This window comes from Nesoenas mayeri, assembly GCF_963082525.1.
Source record: "Nesoenas mayeri genome assembly, chromosome: 17".
Classification (NCBI taxonomy): Eukaryota; Metazoa; Chordata; class Aves; order Columbiformes; family Columbidae; genus Nesoenas; species Nesoenas mayeri.
Window position 1 is genome coordinate 3,592,790 of NC_137565.1, and position 18,419 is coordinate 3,611,208.

General features: G+C 46.5%; 2 protein-coding genes across 2 annotated transcripts in view; one reads left to right on the top strand and one right to left on the bottom strand.

Annotated features, from left to right (window-relative positions):
• Nucleotides 1-1,556: 1,556 nt before the first annotated feature.
• Nucleotides 1,557-15,740, top strand: CCDC92 (coiled-coil domain containing 92; the record flags this gene model as incomplete). Its single annotated transcript, XM_080355565.1, has 4 exons — nt 1,557-1,588; nt 13,876-14,022; nt 14,389-14,430; nt 14,965-15,740. Exons 2-4 carry the CDS (start codon nt 13,893-13,895, stop codon nt 15,738-15,740), a joined length of 948 nt encoding a protein of 315 aa, XP_080211691.1. The 5' UTR covers nt 1,557-1,588; nt 13,876-13,892.
• Nucleotides 15,741-18,011: 2,271 nt separating this feature from the next.
• DNAH10 (dynein axonemal heavy chain 10) overlaps nt 18,012-18,419 on the bottom strand; it is a gene marked incomplete at both ends in the record, with an annotated part of 50,742 nt that continues 50,334 nt past the window's right edge. Inside the window, one exon of the mRNA XM_080355622.1 lies at nt 18,012-18,158. Within this exon, the coding sequence (XP_080211748.1) occupies nt 18,012-18,158 (147 nt within the window). The remainder of the gene's footprint in view (nt 18,159-18,419) is intronic.

The following is an 18,419-nucleotide window of genomic DNA, read 5'->3' on the forward strand; positions in this document are numbered from 1 at the left end:
TACAGATGATTGCATCCCCTCAAATCCGGGCAAATCCACCCGTGCAAGGAGTTCCCTGCTCTGCAGAGCCTGACAATATGGCTGAAGAATAAGCCATGAAGGGACAGAGGACTCAGAGGTCCTTAGATCAGGAGGCTGCTTGCTAATCTTGGGAGTCAAGTAATCTTGATTTTTATCTCAGTTTCCCCATGAATTTTGTATCTGACCCTGGGATGGTTGCTTAGAGCTTGTCTTTGAAAGGATGCCTGCAGTTTTCATGGAAAGCGGTAACTGCAGGAAGCACTGATAATTGCACTAGAGCTACAGCCCACAGGGCTACACATCGTATCACAGCTTTTTGTGATCTCTGATTTTGGCGGAGCATAAGCAATGTGAGATTTTACTGTAAGATGCTCCATTTTCAGGGCCCTGTGTTTGCATTTTGATGGACTGGGGATTTGAATTTCTAGGGGAAAAAACCCTTCGGTGTCTCCAAAGTTCAGGAGTTGTGCCCAGGACCAGAGCTGCCTCCAGCCCAGCGCTCTGCACAGAGCAGTCACTGAGCTATAATTAACTGTATTACACAGCACCCTCCTTTTCAGGACTTTAAAAGAGCTTTGCAGATATTAATGACACATAATTACCATGCTTGCAGCACCCCGCAAGATAAAGATATTCCCATTTTGAACATGAAGAAACTGGAGCAGCTCAGCGGGCCGCTCACCTGGCGAGGGGCCGCAGAGGCTGCTGCTGAAACAGCCTTTACAGGATGACAAATTGGGGTGACATTTGCAGGCTGAAACCACAGAAACGAAAACTTAAGAGAAACCAGGGGGACGTGGCAAAAATGCTTAGGGACTATTTCAGTCTTACTTCTGAATGCATGTATTTTCATCCCTTTGTTTCCAACCCGTTTTCCTTACGTGGGTCTCTTTCTGTTGTATGAATGTCACATCTTAAGGCCTGCTAATAAAAAGAACTTTCTTCCCAGCAACACAGCTGGGGGTTTTTCCTTCCTCTGTGTTAGGTTATTAGGGACCCATATTGAATTAAACATCCCTGTGTCTTTCCTGCCAGGATGATTCAAATGGCAAGTGCATTTCTTTTTTGGCGCGGGTCCTAACTGAATCAGCTTCTCAGACTGGTTCGTCACCTACTGGGACCCTAAATTAAGAGTCCACAGTTTATATAAAAAGCTGGATGGATCTGAGATAAAATGGAAGGAAAAGTATGAACAGGAGAGAGCTTTTCTGTGTCTGCCTGACATTGCAAACCAGTATTTGAGTCCAGCCTTGCTCGGTGCAGCTGCTGTGCAGAGATGCCCCAAAGGGAGGGATTTGCAGGCAGCCAGTCCTTCCCACTGCAGGGCCTTTCTCCATCCAAGCCAGTACATTGAAATATCTCCTGTACCAGTCTCATCACCTCTAAACGCCCATTTTCAACTGCTTGTGTTTGGTTTTAGCTTTGACTAAGAACTAATAAGCTTGCTTAAAAATATTTCCTTCCAGGTTACGTTGCACTTCATTTTCCCAGCTTCGGGAGCCACAAGGTGCAAAGCACATGTAGATCCCTTCTCCGTCTCCTCACACACGACAGGATCACATTGAAGGTATGTACATCCACCAGCTTGCAGCTTAATGTTGATTTTTTTTTTATTGGTTATCTGTGTTTGGTATAATACTTCTTTTTCCTTATAAAATTATCTCTTTTAGAAATTTTAAATTACTTTTTCTGTTGGCTGCTTTAAAAAAATCAAGTTTCTTTCTCTTAATTTTGAAATCCCTCATAATGAAGTCTTTCCTTCCCATTACAAACACAGAAAAGACATTGTGTGCAAATCTGTGTGCAAGATAAATTTTATGAGGTTTTTCCTATGTGTGCCATTCACATGGGAAATGTCCCAGTCATGGGCAAATCCCCCGTCCCTGACCTTCCTGTACTCGGCAGTTGTGTGGGAATTTCTCTGTGTCTGCCCGTACACATGCTGTTCATCTGCACTTGTGCGCATCTGCCAGAAATACACTCGCATGCAGTGGTTATGACATTTGGCTTAATCTTCCACATGGTTCTATGCAGAAAATACAGATGCGCAAAGAATATCCGACCACATGTGGCTGCACAGCCAGGACCTGCCCGGCTGGTTGCATTTTCAGGTCAGATGCGTATATTCCTGCAGAAATGACGCTGCGGAGCCGAGGTGCATGTGCAGGAATGCACAGACTGCAGAAATTCCACCGGCCACAACTGGACACAATATTCCAGGTGTGGTCTCCCCACGGCAGAGCAGAGGGGCCGGAGAACCCCTCTGACCTGCTGACCGCCCCCTTCTCACCCCCCCGGGATGCCAAGCTGACCGCAACTCCAGTTGCTGTTGGAAAACTCTCCGTTTTGGCGGCGTCAGGTGAATTTACGGCTGGACCCGACGATCTTCTTCCCGCCCAGACGCTCCCGTGGCTGCGTGTCGCACCTGTGCGCGCGCCGCTCGCGGGAGCGCGGGGCAGCGGCACGCACCCGCCCCGCCGCGCGCCGTGGGCGGGGTTAAGGCCGCGGCCGGTGACAGCGCTGACTCCCCGTTGCCATAGCGACGGGCCGGGCTGCCGCAGCCGCACCTGCGCCTGCGCCGCCGCCCCCCGTTCTCCCCCACACACACACACCCCGCCCGCCCCGGCCGGTAAGTGCCGGCCCCGCGGGGCGCCCCGCGGCTCCTTGGGCTGGTGGTGAGGGGCGATGAGCGCCGGCAGCGGCTGACCGGCTGGCAGCGGGGGGTGGGCGGCCCGGTGCGCCCCTGGGGGCCTGCGGCGGGAGGGAGCCGCCCGCACCGAGGGCTGAGCAGGTGAGGGGCCGGGGGGCGGCGGCGGCCCCGGGCCGGCTGAGGTGGGGGGGGGTGTTACGGCACTTCGTCCTCTCCGCCCTGCGCCAGCTGATGAGGCGTTAACGGCGTCGTGATGGCCCCGGGGTCTGGCGTGCGGCGGGTGAGCGGCATCGCCGCTCTGGGAGGGGCCGAGGCCCGTGCCCCTCACCCGTCAGGGGACCTGGAGCCGGGGGCGCCCTGGGTGTGCCGGGCGGGGGTGTCGGGGCGCCCCGCGGGCCGCTCTCTGCGCTGGAGCGGTGATCGCGGTCCTGCGCGGCTGGGAGGGCAGCGCCCGGGGAGCAGATCCGGGCGGTGCGGGGTGGCGGTGCGGGGTGGCGGTGCGGGGTGGCGGTGCGGGACGGGCTGTGCCAGCCCAGGGGGTGCGGGGTGGGCCGTGCCCGACCCAGCGTGTTCGGCCGCCGAACCAAAGTGTCTCCTTTTTTCTCTTAAAAGCATAAAAAGCCCTTTTTCTGGTCACTGACGCAGCAGAGGAGAAAAGGGGTGATCCCGCAGGTTATCCTGCTGCTCACTTCACCCCCGCTCTTTGCGGTTCTGCTGGCTCGGGGACAAGGACGTTTCTGTGATTCGTGGAGGGAGCGGTGGCCCGTTCCCCGCCCTCCCCGCCCTCCCCGCGCCGCTCGGTTGCGCCCCCGTGGAGCTGCCGCCCCCCGCCCCCGCCGGGCAGGTCTCACGGCGCATCCTCTCGCATCCCTCCCAGTCTCCTTTGTACGGTACGTTTGCACTTCCCAAAGTGACAACAGTGTCGTTTTTATGGGTAGCGCGGGGCCTGCGTAGAGAAGATGGGTAGATTGTGTGTGTTTTGGAATGGTTGGGGAGTAATTTCATTTGAGACAAGGACGTTTTTCCTTCTGTCGCTTGTGGATATGGCAGCAAAGAAGTGCAGGGCGTCTTCAGACATGAAGATTCTTCCAGCCGCATAGATGCTGTTTCCATACGCAGGACATGGGGTGGGACAGCAGGGAGGAAGGAGGGGCCCTTCCCACTCTGGAGAACAGTGGAATGCATCTGAGTTTGCCTTATTAAATGGCGTAAAGCTGAGACAGCGAAGGTAAATAAAACCACACAAACTGAGGCAGCCCTGAGGGTGGAATTGTCCGTTTTGATCTGCATTGCAGGTGCATAAGAAGCATCCAGGGTACTTGTTGGCTTTGCCTAGATGGTAAGATGCTTAAGCTTAAAAAGCTTTATTGGTGTTTTTGCAATATAAATTATGCTCTTTAGTTGGAAAAAAAAGACAAATGGATGTGGCTGAAAATGCAGTGCTTTTTTCCATATAACTTACTCATTAGTGGATGTAATTCTGTAGTGCTTTATTATGACTGAACCTCTGGGAGAGGGCAGGCTAAATACAGGAGTCTATGCTCTTAAACTGCACGTTGCTTTTTGATTTGACCATTTAAAACGTTGCTTGATAAACAGATAATGGCAGCCTTGTAATCTTGCTAATTTTTCAAGCTTTTGGTTCTATTGAGGTTCAAGTGGTCGTTTTTTTGAAATAGCAAAGATCAAGAGGTCATGACAGAGGAAAGTATCAACTACTTAAGTAGAAAAAAAGCATATTGGCTAAACTGACACATAACTGCTTGTTTTCATTGTATTAACACACATGTGCTTAGTAGATATGTAAAGTTTCCTCCCCATTCCCTTAGGAAAGGTGAAGTCTCATGACCAATCCAAGTGCTGTTTGTAGGTCTCAGTCCAGTAGTTGTTGCAAACTCCAGAATAGCAATCTTATTTCATCTCTTAAAGTTGTTTCCTTTACTTCAGGTTTCAGATATAATTGCATACTTGCAGGGCTTTTCATTTTTTTTTAATGCATTTTGCCATTGCAGTTACAAAAATCAAGCTGTTTCTCTGTGTGCTCGAATTCAAGAGGCTGCAGGTATTAAAGACATTAAAGACAATGTATTTTGTTCATCCAGATGTACGATGTTAGTCAATCCTTTCACAGCAGCAGGCAGAAGAAAAACTCACCAGTGCTGTTGTTCCATAATGTGGACCAGAATGTAACATAAACTATTTCTTGAAGATTATAAATAGTATAGTAGAGGGAATAGAGTTGTAATAAACTACTTTGCAACTTTACTTTTGCTCCTTTGTTAGACTGTAATTTTTAGGGGTCTCATTATTTTTCTATGGCTTAAAAATGTGGTTTAAAGTAGCAAAACTTTGAAGGATTGCTTTTATTTCCTCAGGACTGGTAATGTATTGCAGTACTTGTGTGAACAGAACACGATTATGTAATTCATCTTTTTACTCAAGTTCATCTTTAACCTCATTTTTCATAGTAAAGTTTTTTTTAAAAGTTGCAAATTGTAGAGAGAGAGAACAGGCCCCTCCATCTTTCTGAAACCATTTATAATGCTTAATTTTTTCTGGCAAGTGAGTCTTTATGAATATATTTGTGTACCTATATATATGTGTGTGCCTGTTAGTGGTGGTTTTTGATGAACAGCGATTTACTGAAAAATCAGCGTGTCCAATAACTTAATGTTGATGCTTTAGGGGAAGTAGTTAAATGCGTTCTGATTAGACAAGCACATCACTTTTCCTACTGCTGCTTTAAAAAGCAAAACCACTGGTGAAGAAAGGAAATCTAAGGCTTTTGGTGTTGAAAAAAGATAGTTGCATGAAAGGTCTCTGGTTTGGCTTTCCGTGGCCTCCTTTGCGTCCGCTGCAGTGCACAATGAAACACTGTGAGGAGCTGGGAGATGCAGAGAAGCACAGGCTGTGTGCCTTATTGCAGCTTCCACAGTGCTGCTGTTGATACGGATGTGCTGCAATGAGCCAGTACGGTGTAGCCGTCACCGGGACTGTCAGGCTGTGGCAGAGCCCGCGTGTCCCCGGGAGCGTGTTCCCAAGCCGGGGTGCAGCCGGAGCAGGGATGCCCTGCGTTCAAGCATTCTTATTGCTAGAGCTCCGGTTCCATTTGCGTCTGCAGCCTGACAAACAAACTCTGCTCCTTTCTTGCGCACTAATTAATGCAATATCTTAAAAAAAGCAAATGAAGATAATAAATAGCGTGTTTAGTGGAGCCAAGTTTGAATGTTCAGCCCTGGTTGGTACCTGCTGTATGTTGCCTCTCGTTCCTTTACTTGCTCGATGAGACTTGGTATCCTTTATCTGTCATATCGTCAATGAACGTGTGCCTCATTAGTCTATCTGCTCATTTTTAAGTCATATAAAAACTGTCTTCCTCTCAACGAGGATGTCCAGCAGTGTGAAAATGGGTGTTAGTATCTCCATGTGATCAATGAGCAATTTTGTCTAATGATGTTTTATTGTTATCTACCAGCTCATTTCTCCTCATGATGTTAAAGATCATGGTACTATAAATGGGGGCAATACATTTTGTCACTACTGGAAGTTAAAGCCATGACAATATATTGCTGAAAACATGTTCTTGGAGTGTATCAGAACTTCTGCAAGCTCTTGGTTTTTTCTTAAATAATCCTTGGAAAAAAGCAGCTTTTATTTGGATTGTTGTTTCTTTCCTGCTATTGAGGAGCATGTTTACTCTCATTTCACTCCTAGAAAACCTTTGGGTTATACTTAAAATGTTAAAATACATTGCTGCTTGTTGGACTTAATTATTTGGGCAAGAGACAGGATTTAAGATCAATGTTACTTAAAAACATTGCTTGACTGAAAGCTCTAGAATTTCGTGGCTTCTCCCTGAAGAGGATGATGTCTGAAGATACGGCAGGAGCAGCAGCTCCCTGTAATCCGAGCCAGGGCCCAGGGCGAGGGCACGAAAGGTGCGGCGTATCGCATCCGTCTGCGTGGAAAAATCCTGTGAGTGATGCCATTAGCAGCAGGTTTCCTTTGTAATAACATTGTGTGTTCTTGTTTGCTTTTCATTCCTTATGAAAGCTTGATTTAAGTTTCATTGTCTCAGTTTGAGGTACCTGCGTTATGTAAGTCAGAGTATAAAGCACCACTTGCTTTAGAGAGGACTTAGACATAGGTCATCACCACCACTAGATTTCCTGCATCAGCAGCTTTCAAAACCTTTACTTTAGCAAAGTGGAGACCAATTTTTGTGTGTTTGATTGTAGTTGCTGTTCTATAATAATAAAATCAATGGCTTATAAAACAGCATCACAGAATGCATTAGAGAAAAGCAGATTCCTCAGCCTGTTAAGCTTGCCTGAAGAATAGTTGTGCTGTTCTGTAGAGCTGCTGTTGCAATAGCCGTTCTCTGTAAATGGATCTCTCCTAGGAGGACTGGCTTGTTTAGCTTGCCATAAGGCTTCAGTTCCTTTTGCTGTGTTTCACAAATATTCCAGGCAAACTCTGAAAATGGTCATTTCTGTGATTTGTACGATAAGAGCTGGAGCTGCAGCAGAGACAGCTCTGCCTGTGCCACCCCTGCCCTGCTTACAGGTGTTGTGCTGTTTGGTTGGTGGTGTTAGATTTCCTGTTGGGTTGTTCCCCCAGGCGCGGGTGTCCGCAGGGCTGCACGGCGAACCCAGCGCCTCAGAACAGCCGCTGGAACAACACGGTTGTTGGCAGCTGCGGCGCTCCCTGACCTGCTCGCTGGGGGACCAGGAAGGTGACTCCAAAGCGTTTCAGGAACGTGACAGCACATTCTTGCTCGGTAGATGCAGGTGGAAGGGGCGAGATGAAGTCATGGCTGGATAGCTGAAGAGCTGCGTGCCTGTGTTGTGCTGGGTTATTTTCCTGTTACAGGGAGAAATAAAATGCCCAACCCAAGTCACTTAGGTGAAACCAGCAGAGTATTTCTTTGCTTTGTTTCATTAGGCCTTCAGAACTGCAGAGTTTTTAAAATAGAAACAAATAACATTTTCTTTGAATCCTTGTGTGATTCCCATGTTATTGATCATAGAGAATAAGATCAAAAGAGAACATTCATAAATGAATATTTGGTATCTGAGAAAAACTTTGAATTTTCCATGGTATAGTGTTACTTTTAAGCATGAGTTCTGAGTTATCGTGGCCATGTCCTTGTACAGAACCTCCCACAGCTCTTACCTGCTTAAGTCCTGACTCGCCTTTAACTGAAGCTGGAGAACTTTCTTAATGACTTCGAAAGAAATAGGATCAGGCTCATTTTTATGTGTAACATTGATACTGTGTTAGTCTGGCGGAACTGAATATTGATTTCCTTTTCACTCCCCATCTGACAAGAGAAATTGGCTTTTGTAGAAAGACTAACGTGTGTCTTTGCAATGTTCTAATGGACGAGTTGTGAGTGGGGTGCGGTCTGTGTTCTGTGGCTTTGATGGAGATTTTATTGAAATAACAAACTATTGTATCTTCAGAGTGAAGGAGTGAGCAAGATGGAAAGGAGCTCCTAAGGAGCGTGTGTTAGCAAAAGAGAACCAGCCGGTTCTCTGAGTTATGATATAGCCTCACTCATGAGGGCTTTTATTGTCTCTTTAAGAAAATAAGAATTACATGGACTTCCTCATTGTTAAAGGGGTTATTTCGAAGCAGCCTGTGCTACTTAGGTGATTCCCTAAAGTGAATTATGCCCAAATTAGGCCATTTTCTTGACAGCATTGTATATAAAATGCCACTGCAGGGTCCTTTGATTTGATTCTCCAATAGTCTCTGTCCCAGTAGTGATCTTAACATCTGCTGACTCTGAGTCTTGTTCCATTGTGACAGCTCTGGGGTGAATGACGCCGGTCGGTCCCCGTGGCTCCAGGCAGACAGTCGGCGTCAGCACGGGGTGAGGGCTCTGCAGAGCACCAGCTCGCTCATCTAGAGTTAAACCATCCACTTGTTGTTCTTCCTGCTGCCATGCCAATTGCGTGTGGAGTAGCGAAAAATGATTTCCTTAATAAAATACTAAAACCTGCACTTCCTCAGGATCTCTCAGAGATTAATGGTAGAGTCTGCAGAATCTCTGATCAGAAAATGAAAGGGAAGCAGGGCAGAGAATCAGCTGAGTAAAAGAGCATCCAGAAGCATTAGAGAGAGAAAAGGAGCTGAGAAAGCAAAATCGTATCCTGGCACCCGAAATCCCGGACTGGACTCTGCAGCCAATTGGAACTGGATTCAGCCTGTCACTAGGCCTCAGTTCTCAGGGATGATTCACAAGGTCCTCTCCTAATGTTGGCCATAAGGAAAAAGGACGAGATCCTCGTGATCTCCCACTTTTATATGACTTTTATCACGTGAATGGGATGTAGTACTTCAGTGAGTCAGTTTTTTGGTCACCTGTTTCTCGTCGCCCCTCTTGCGGGATGTACATCCATCCTTGTCAGTGCCCTTGCATACCATCGCTGTGTCTGCCAAAACATGTATCTAACTTGCAGGAAAATGCAGCTAATAAGAAGGCTTTAGCTGACAGGCAGATTCACTAGAAGAGAAACCAGGGCAGTAGTGGACGCCAAGCAGCAATGAAAATGTTAAATAAGTGGTTGTTGGGCTTTGTTCCAGTAGCTTCTGTTGGGCTGTGTCTAAAGTCACAGATAAGCATCTCCCTTACTAATATCTTGCAAGTGGGTATAGCAATGCTCTGGTTTTATGCTGGTACAGCAATGCTCTGATTTTTGTACAGAGACACCTAATATGCAGCTCATTGCCTTAAAATATGTTGACCTTTATCCAAATACTTAAGATCAGAAAATGCCTGGAGGACCTGAGGCTCAGTCCTTGAGCTGTCTCCAGGATCTGCGTGCCTAGCGATGTCTAGAAACACTTAGTGATGGTGGTGATCCTGAGACATGGGAAATGTTACGTTTTAGGGGTGGATGCAACGTACGAGCTGATACAGCTCGTGTAACGGTGGCAGGTTGGGCACTGTTGGTGCTGAGCGGAGTGCTGCCGCGAGTCAGCGCTGCGGGGCTGAGCGCCGCAGTGCCCCTTTGAATGATTGATCATGCTGATCGAGTGACATACGCGCACCGGGGAGAGTTTGCCGAGCTCTGCGTTGCACGGTTCCTGTTGTAGAAGAACATAGCAAAGTTTTTAATAGTTGCTTTGGAGATGAGGGGGAAGAGGAAGAAAACCCTAGAGACACAAGTGCGGTGTGCGCAGTTACAGCTTTATTCCCAGCGCCGGCTTCGTCTGTCTGACCAAATCCAGCCACAGACTGGTTGCTTTGAGAGCTCTCCCGGCAATTTCCATAGGGACAGAGTGACGATTGCTCATCTGGGCTGTTAAGGGCTCAGGTGACTCCTGCATTTTGCTGTTTCACTTGTGCTTTTTGATCGTAGCCGTATTCTTGGCTGCACGTTTTTTTCTTGTTCCAGAGAGCAGGAGATGAAATCAGGTTAGTGCAACCCCAGAGCTGCGTTATAGGGTTTTCTCTTCGAAACCCCAACGGGAGACGTACCTGAGTAGACGTGCCCTCCCAAGACCACGTTTCCTGTAGGATCTCAGCTGCCCATGAGAGCAGTTGGTGGATGTGTTGTGGCCAAGTGCTACACACCAAGAATCAGAGTAAAGAGTCTTTAAGGAACTTGGATTAGCTGTAAATCCCACTAACCAAACTCCCTGGAACTAAGTCAAGGCATCTGCACAGGGACATGGGAATATGTTCATTGACTTGTATTAAAAGAAACTATTCTTTCTTTTTTACTATGTTTGTTTTTCATTACATCTCCCATTTAAAAAACTTCGAGATTGCATGGCTCAGTAAATTTCACTTGCATTGAATCCTATGAGCTGCTGGCAAATTTGAGACAAACATTTTATTTAATGTTTTAATGTTTTGTATTTAAGGTTTTCTGCAGTCGTAGCAGATTTCACTCATGGCACCCTTGAGAATGCAGGATTCCAAGCACGCTGTTAATTTGTAATAGCTTTTTCAAGTTTCAATGCATGGTTTAACTTTGTGACAGTTGTCAGTGTTCGTGGCTTTAAAAATGTGTTTATATTTTTGCATGGTGCCCAGTGATCTTTACACAACCCACGGAAACAAGGAGGTTGATTTGCTGTAAGGTGTTATGGAATTTACAAAATACGCAAACTGCCCGTAAGTGGGGAAAACTCCTCTCCCAGGTTCAGTCTCTTTATCAAATACAGACAATGTCTCCAGACTCTTTGTTTGGGTGTCTGAAGGTACTTTTCTTCTCTGTCCCAAAAGCACAACAGTTGCCAGAACGATCTTTGAACAGTGCTGCCAGTCAGAATTCTCTGTAGGGAAGTTAAGTCCTTCGTATTGATTATTGAGTAATTCCTCAGTAAAAGCAATGACCCAGCTCAGCAGTATTTTTCATGCAGTAAACAATTCCAAAACGACGAGCTGCCACCGGCAAAGCAAGAGAAATAAAACAACCTCTGCTGGCAAAGCTGAAGGAGTCGGAATAAGCTGCGCAAGCCGTGTGAATATGTGGTGTCAGGGCATGGACTGTGATGCGCTGGGACGTACCCGGCTGCACACGCGTCCCCTGGCGCAGGTGCCGCCGGTGTCCGTGTGGCTGTTCTGCCGAGAGGCTTTTCCCCCTTTCAACCCCACGTTTCTGATCTTCAGAAACGGTCTGTTTAGTAAACTTGCCCCAAGCCAGATGAATTGGCTGCGTTGTTGGCCTGGCTTACTGCAGATCCTGTCCGTATTGTCAGTCTTTCTGTGTCCAACTCAGCTGTAATATGTCTAGGAGCATAAAGCCATGTTGTGTTGTTTTAGAAAGATAAACGTTTTCTCTTGAGCTGGCCTCTGCTTTGGCAGTGTGGCTGGCTTTGCAGTTAGGCACTGCCGAACAAAGGTCCTACAGGGGGAAATAGTGCCGTACTTAACTGGGTGAAATGCAAGAGGTCCTGGTGTCTGAGAGCTATTCACACTGCAGATGTGAGGGGTTTTTACTTGTGATACCAATTTCCTTGTAAGTATGGCTGCAAAAGCAATCAGAAATATTTTTAATATTGTGCTAATGAGCCCGGTTGACACATAATGTGTATTAAGTTGAAATCCATTTCATCCAGATCTTTGGCTTTAAAAATATTAGGTCTAATTTTGTGGTTTAAGATTTGGTATGAAACAGGTACAAAGTGAATGGCGGCTCGGAATATATCCTTATGAATACCAGTTTGCACGGCTCTGAGCAGATTTCATGGTGAAAGCGCCTGTGTACAGTGCCAGGTAATCCCAGTGGGATCTTTAAGATGCAAGAGATGGTGGGGGGGAGAGAAATACACAACTGAAGGGATTAACAGTGACAGTCTTGTTTTACTCTTAATATTTAGAAACTTTTTTTTTTTAATGCATTTATTTGCAAGGACTGAATTATGAACTTACTATTTGTTGCTAGTGATGAAGTCTTTCTGCTCATAGTTAGAGGCATGAAGCCACCGTTAGTGACCATTGTGCCAGTAAAGCCTTCGGGACATTATTATTCAGTCGGTGGGAGTGTAGTGGTCACTGAAGAAATGGGGTGATGCAGTAAAGCTTCTGTCTGTCTGAAGGCAGCTTTACAAACAAGATGATGTCACCTTGAAAATGTAACCCGGCTAAAATATCATCAATTCTTGAAGTGAATGGTGCACACAGTAATTGCTGAGGGTGGTGGGACTGGGGCGTCCTGGTGCCGCGGCTGCCCCGAACAGTCTCGGCTTGGCTAAACCATCGTAGAGCAGGAGCCTGTATGCACAACTCAGTTTATTTCTTATTTAGCCAAATCTCTTTTTAGAATACTTGTAGTCCGTAGTTTTTGCTTGTTTGCTGACAGTGGTGACTGTGGAATGACCTGTTCCACTCAACGGAGCACAAGTTGGCACCGTCACCCTCATTCTTCTTGAGCACTGGATTTAATCTTTGATCTCTGTTACAGAGTAACCAGGAGCTCTGTTTTGTACCTTGCACAAAAGTGGTTTCCTTGAAAGTGTTTTACACCTTCAGTTTATTTTTTTAAGAATCAAATAGATGTCTCTGTAGGGATAGGTCAGTTGAAGATGTCACTTAAGGTCACCCATGCTCTGTGTGCATTTATTTATCTCCCCAACCCTGTCCCCCAAATGTTTTACCAAGGCACAGGGGCTGAGTCTGGTGTTCTTTGGGAACTAAAAAATACACATTTACATTGTGTTATGTTTGGGAATGATGAAAGTGTGTTACTGTCTCTGAGTGTATGCTCTACCAATTTTACACTTGCAGAATCAAATTTTGGTCATAAAACTACAAACCAATAAGACCCCAATGGAGACAACCCCATTAAGTTGCCTGTGAGGCATCCATGGGACAGAATTAAGGTCTATGGTATGCACATGTGGTCCCGTAATTACAGACTGTGGTTCTAACTCCATTGCAGATGGTTGTCCAGGCGACGGGAGGCCTGATTTTTTTACTTATCTTTGTAACCTAAATACTGTAATTGCTTTTACAGAACTGCGCAGAAGCTGAATGTAGCCTTTTGTACTGAAATTACAACGCTGATGCTCCTCGAGCACCAGCACCCTGACCCTGTATCAGTCCCGCTGCCATGGCTGCGTTCCTTGCGGCAGGAGAGGCCGCTGCGCCGTCCTGTCCCCTGTGCCCCGGCTGTGCCGTCCTGTGCCCCAGCTGCCCCACACATCTCGGCCAAGCTGCCCCATAGCACCTGCGTCCGTGATGGTGCCGCTGGGCCTGGCTGTGTGTCAGGCTCCCTCTTTTGCATTTCTCTTTAGAGATGGTGCTTTTTAGTGCTTTCTTCCTTGTTCTTGCCCAGGGATGTCAGTGCTTCCTGTATCCCTGGAGGTAAGTGGAAAGCCCCAACAAGCCAGCGGGACATACTAGCCCATTTCTCAGAACTCCACTTTTATCTTGTAACAGGATTAGTGACTTAGTCTGTCTGAAGTTAATCCTCTGAATGTGTTAACTCCAAACAAATGAGTTCCCTACACTGCTCTGGCCTAGGGTATAATTAGGCTTTCTATGAACTTAGAGCCCTTTTTTTTTAATAGCGCTCTAATTTAAATAGTCATGAAACAGAAAAACCTTTTGTGGCATTTGCTTGATTGCATATCGGTGCATTAACAGTAGAATTCAGGTATTCCTGCCGATCATGGCTGTGGAGGGAGGATCTGTGTATGCGCAGGATAACCCACTGCTACAGTTCTCCATCTGTTTGTGACAGGGTCGCTGCGTCCCAGGATGGCAGCTTCCAACCTGGAGAACCAGCTCCAGAGCGCCCAGAAGAACCTGCAGTTTCTGCAGCGCGAACACGCCAGCACGCTGAAGGGCCTGCACGCCGAGATCCGCCGCCTGCAGCAGCACTGCACAGGTACCCGGGCAGCACGCCCGCGCGCATCCGCGGCTTCGTCCTGTGCGCAGGCGTCCGACTTCAGCAGCGAAACCGCGGCAAAAAAGCCCAGCACGGGGCTGCAGTCGGGGTGATCAGCACCTATCTTAGGGCACATTTGTGTGATCATTAAGCAAAGATTTATTTAAAAAAAAAGAGGGGGGTATCAGGGACATGTCACCGGATCGTTACAGTTGTTTTGCAGATTTGATGATTTGCAGTGGATCTCCTGTTATTGCTTTAGAATGGGGAAGAGTTAGTTCTATTTTTATTGACGTGTAATATGCCAGCTCACTGGGTTGTGTACGGGGTAGATGACTGTTCTAAGAAGAATACTTTTTTCCTCAGATTTAACCTACGAGCTGACTGTAAAGAGTTCAGACTTGTCAGGTAAGGAACACATCGCATTTTTCTTGTGATATTCATGGTAAACTTCATCTTTTTCAGTGTTTGTATTTTCTCAGTTACAAGGAGGTGAGGATACTTGGCACTCAGGATGTTTACTTTACAAATTCTAAAGGTATAGGAGTAGTTTTCAACTTTACTGTTATTTATGAATTAACAAAGTCACATAGTAAATAATTGGAAAGAGCCAGGAGCAGAGTGTAGAACTGCTGACTGTTCTCTCTCACTAGACACCTGTATGGGGACAGGGAACCAGAATTTTTAGGGCAGAAGAGTGAGACTTATTAAAACTTCTGTGGTACTGTAATTACACCCTAAAGCGAAGCGGTGAACCTGAAGCCTGACCTTGTCTTCCTGGAGAGCTCCGATAGCTGCTCCATCACTTTCCAGCCAGTCTGGCAGTTGCCGTGGGAGAAATTCCTCTTAAGAACCAGAGGATTTGCAAAATGGCTCCAATTTGAGCAAGTTTTACTTAGTGGCTACTGTTAACTTGAAACACTTGTGCTTTTCCTGTTCTAGGAAATGGTAGTTCAAGAAGCGATGAACTCAAAAGAAAGTGCGAAGATCTTGAAGCTCAGCTGAAAGTCAAAGAAGCTGAAAATAATGAATTGTTGAAAGAACTTGAACAAAAGAATGCAATGATAATGGTGCTGGAAAATACTATTAAAGAAAGAGAAAAGAAGTACTTGGAAGAGTTAAAAATGAAAAGCCATAAGCTCAATATGTTGTCAAGTGAACTAGAGCAGAGAGCGAGCACTATTGCTTATTTAACTTCTCAACTGCACGCTACTAAGAAGAAGCTGATGAGTTCAAGTGGGACGTCGGAGGGGACCCCTTCCGGCAGTCCCGTCTTGTCCAACTATAAGCCGTCCCCTCCCAAAGACAAACTGCCCGAGACTCCACGGCGCAGAATGAAGAAGAGTCTGTCAACACCGCTCAACCCCGAGTTTGAAGAAGCCTACAGAATAGGGTCAGAGAGCAGGAAGCTGCTGTTGAGAGAGCCTGTGGATGCCATGCCCGACCCCACGCCCTTCCTGTTGGCCAGGGAAACGGCCGAGGTGCATCTTATTAAGGAGAGGCCGTTAGTTATTCCACCCATCGCTTCAGATCGCGCGCCCGGTGAATCGCACAGCCCAGCCCGAGAGAAGCCGCACAAGGCACACATTGGGGTGGCCCATCGTATCCACCACGTCGCGCCATCGCAGCCGCAGCCGGAGGTCGAGACGCTGGCGGTGGATCAGGTCCATGGCAGCAAGGTGGCCAGAAAGCACTCAGGGACAGATAGAACTGTTTGAGTAAAATCACTAAAATGCTCTACTCTGTTGCTGTTGATGCACTGTGATCCTGTAGGATAAATAGCACCTGCAGTAAAGTTTCTTTTGATGCCCCATGCATGCCAAACTTCTTCCAGATACATCATTAATAGATTACGCTCCTCTAATGAAACCTAATAACGACTGTGTTCATATGGCAAGGTATGTAACTATCCATGCTGTGGCCAAATCAGGGGTACCTGACCGCTTGCTTCCGAGCACTGCTCCATGTATTGTAACTACACATGTGGACAAAGGCACGGGCTGCAGGCTGCGTTGTTAATCAATACGAGTGAAACAAACTTAACTAGAAACCTGCAGCAACATGTATTGGCTATCAACAGTTGAACTGTCAGTGGTTCTTTTGTCTTCACTGTGTATGCGAGCACTTCAGACACAAACCCGACCCTCCACAACAAAGCCTGTCTCACAGTAGCAATGAAAATAAGGCAGTTGTAAGGACATTGAAAAAAAAATCGAAGGATCTTTTCCTTCACATGCACGTGCTCTCAGTCGCAAATTGTCTTTGTAATTTCTCAGAATCCTGACAGTCTCAGCAAGCATTACTTACATCTAAATACTTTTGTTTGTGGCTTTAAGTAAAAAGGCATTTGGGGGAGGGCTAAAGCGCTCTTTACAAGAGCTAATGATCCTCAGAGAAACAGTATGAACACTGGCTTGTTTGCATTGATTGTTTTGTTTTGTTTTGTGGTGGTTTGGGGTTTTTTGGTTGTGTGTTTTTTGTTGGTTTTGTTTGTTTTTCTCCTTTTTAAATTGACTGGCTCTACTACACATTTTACACCAGTCAGTACACTGCTCTTGTAGCACCTTCCATACTGGCTTGGAGCTCTTTTTTCCAGGGAGAAAATGTAACTGGCTGTCCAATATGGAAACGGTTCTTCATGCTCTAACCTGCACTTTTTTTTTTGTAAAGGGATTATTTTTGTTTCCTGAAAACCTTAGTCTTGTTCTGGGCATCCTCAGTGCTGGCTTTGCCAGCTTTGGAAACCTGAGCTGTTCCTCTAACATGTGTTCTTTAGTTTTAAATTTACCTAATGTAACCAGTTTGAACAGGAGGAGAACCTGGCATCCTTGATTTTTGTCCTTGTGGACTGGATGGTCTTGCCTTGCACTTGCCCTGGTTCCCCTACTCCTTCGCAGTAAGCGACAGGTAGACCCTACATCTTTTAGACTACTTGAGTATTTTTTTATTATTGTTTTTTTTTCCTAGGAAAGAAAGGCATACTGAGAGCTGTGAGAGTTTATCATTTGGGGAAAGGAGCACAAATTTGACCATTTTTCTTAGATTCTGATCAGCACCTCCAGCTCACCTCTGCTTCACTCTTGTCTGCAGCCTCTGAGTAGGACCAGCAAGAACCAATGGCTCCCAAATGCTGCTAAGCTTATGATGTGCCTTCAAAAACCTCAGAACGTGTAATCCCTGTGCGAGCTCGTGAGGGGTCCCCGCCTGCCCTCGCTCCTTCCCCGCCAGCTGTACTCTGCCCCTCCTGAGCTTTCCCTGTTCTCCCCACCCGTGGTCCTGCTGAATGTCCTGTGCAGCATGACAGCTTATACAGCGGGGTCGTTTCCCCGCGGGGAGGGTTTGACTGTCCACTGCCCCTGTGCGCCCGCGCGACTCGCTCACCTGCTGTTCTGAAGCCCAAGGACGCCTCGTCGGTGTTACGCCTGGCCGGCTGCGCGGTAGGATTTATCTCACGACTGGTGGGGAGGGAGGGGGAAAAGCTGCGTTCCTGGAAAACGGCTGGTTAAGGAGAATTTGTTATTCTGTGGTTTTTAAGTGTTTTGCATTAACCAGCAGTGGCTTTGGTTTTTTTGGTGGGTGTTGCCATATTTTTATGGCGATGTGTTGTACGGCTGATCTACCCTGCCACTTGTTCAAGGATGATGGAAGGCACCGCTTCTAAACACAGCAGAAGTGATGCTTTGGGCAATTAAAAACGTTTCTTACAACAATCCAGGCAAACCTTAGTCTTTGTGTGTGCGAGACTAACTTATCACCTTTTATATACATAGACCAGCTTGGAGCATTTCTAAAAGGAAATGCAAATTATGAAAAACACATTTTACTTCAAATGTGTTTATTGCTAGTACAAGTTTGGTTGTACCATACTATTTAACACAGGTGTGCCTAAGCAAACACTCTCCCACCCAGGGTGTGAACCTTTGCATAGTTTAATTCTGTAACCAAAGAGGTGGAGTCTGTGGAGAAGATCTAGTGCCACCTTCAAAGGGTCACTCTGCATTCAAGGTGAGACAAACGCCCTGGAGGACCCAGTGGGAAATGTGCTTCGTAGTGTAAAGATCAGCTTCAAAAACAAGGCCCACGCCCATCGCGTTCCTTCTCATGGAGGTTGTGTACACGGGGGTCCGGAGGGTGTTCTGAAAGAGCACGGAGGAAAGGAGGACACTGAGAGCCTGAAGTACCACATGAAGCGGGAAACAAGAAGGGCCTCCAGGAGAGATGACGGGCTTCAGTCTTAAATGACTGATACCCAGAAAATGTAAATACTCTTTATGTCATTAACTGGTAATGGGAAATAATGAAAAGAGAGCAGAAACTATGAGTGGTCCAATTGCCTGCATGGAAAAGAGGCAACAAATGTATTTACTAACCCCCCACCTTGATTGTGACTCCTAGAA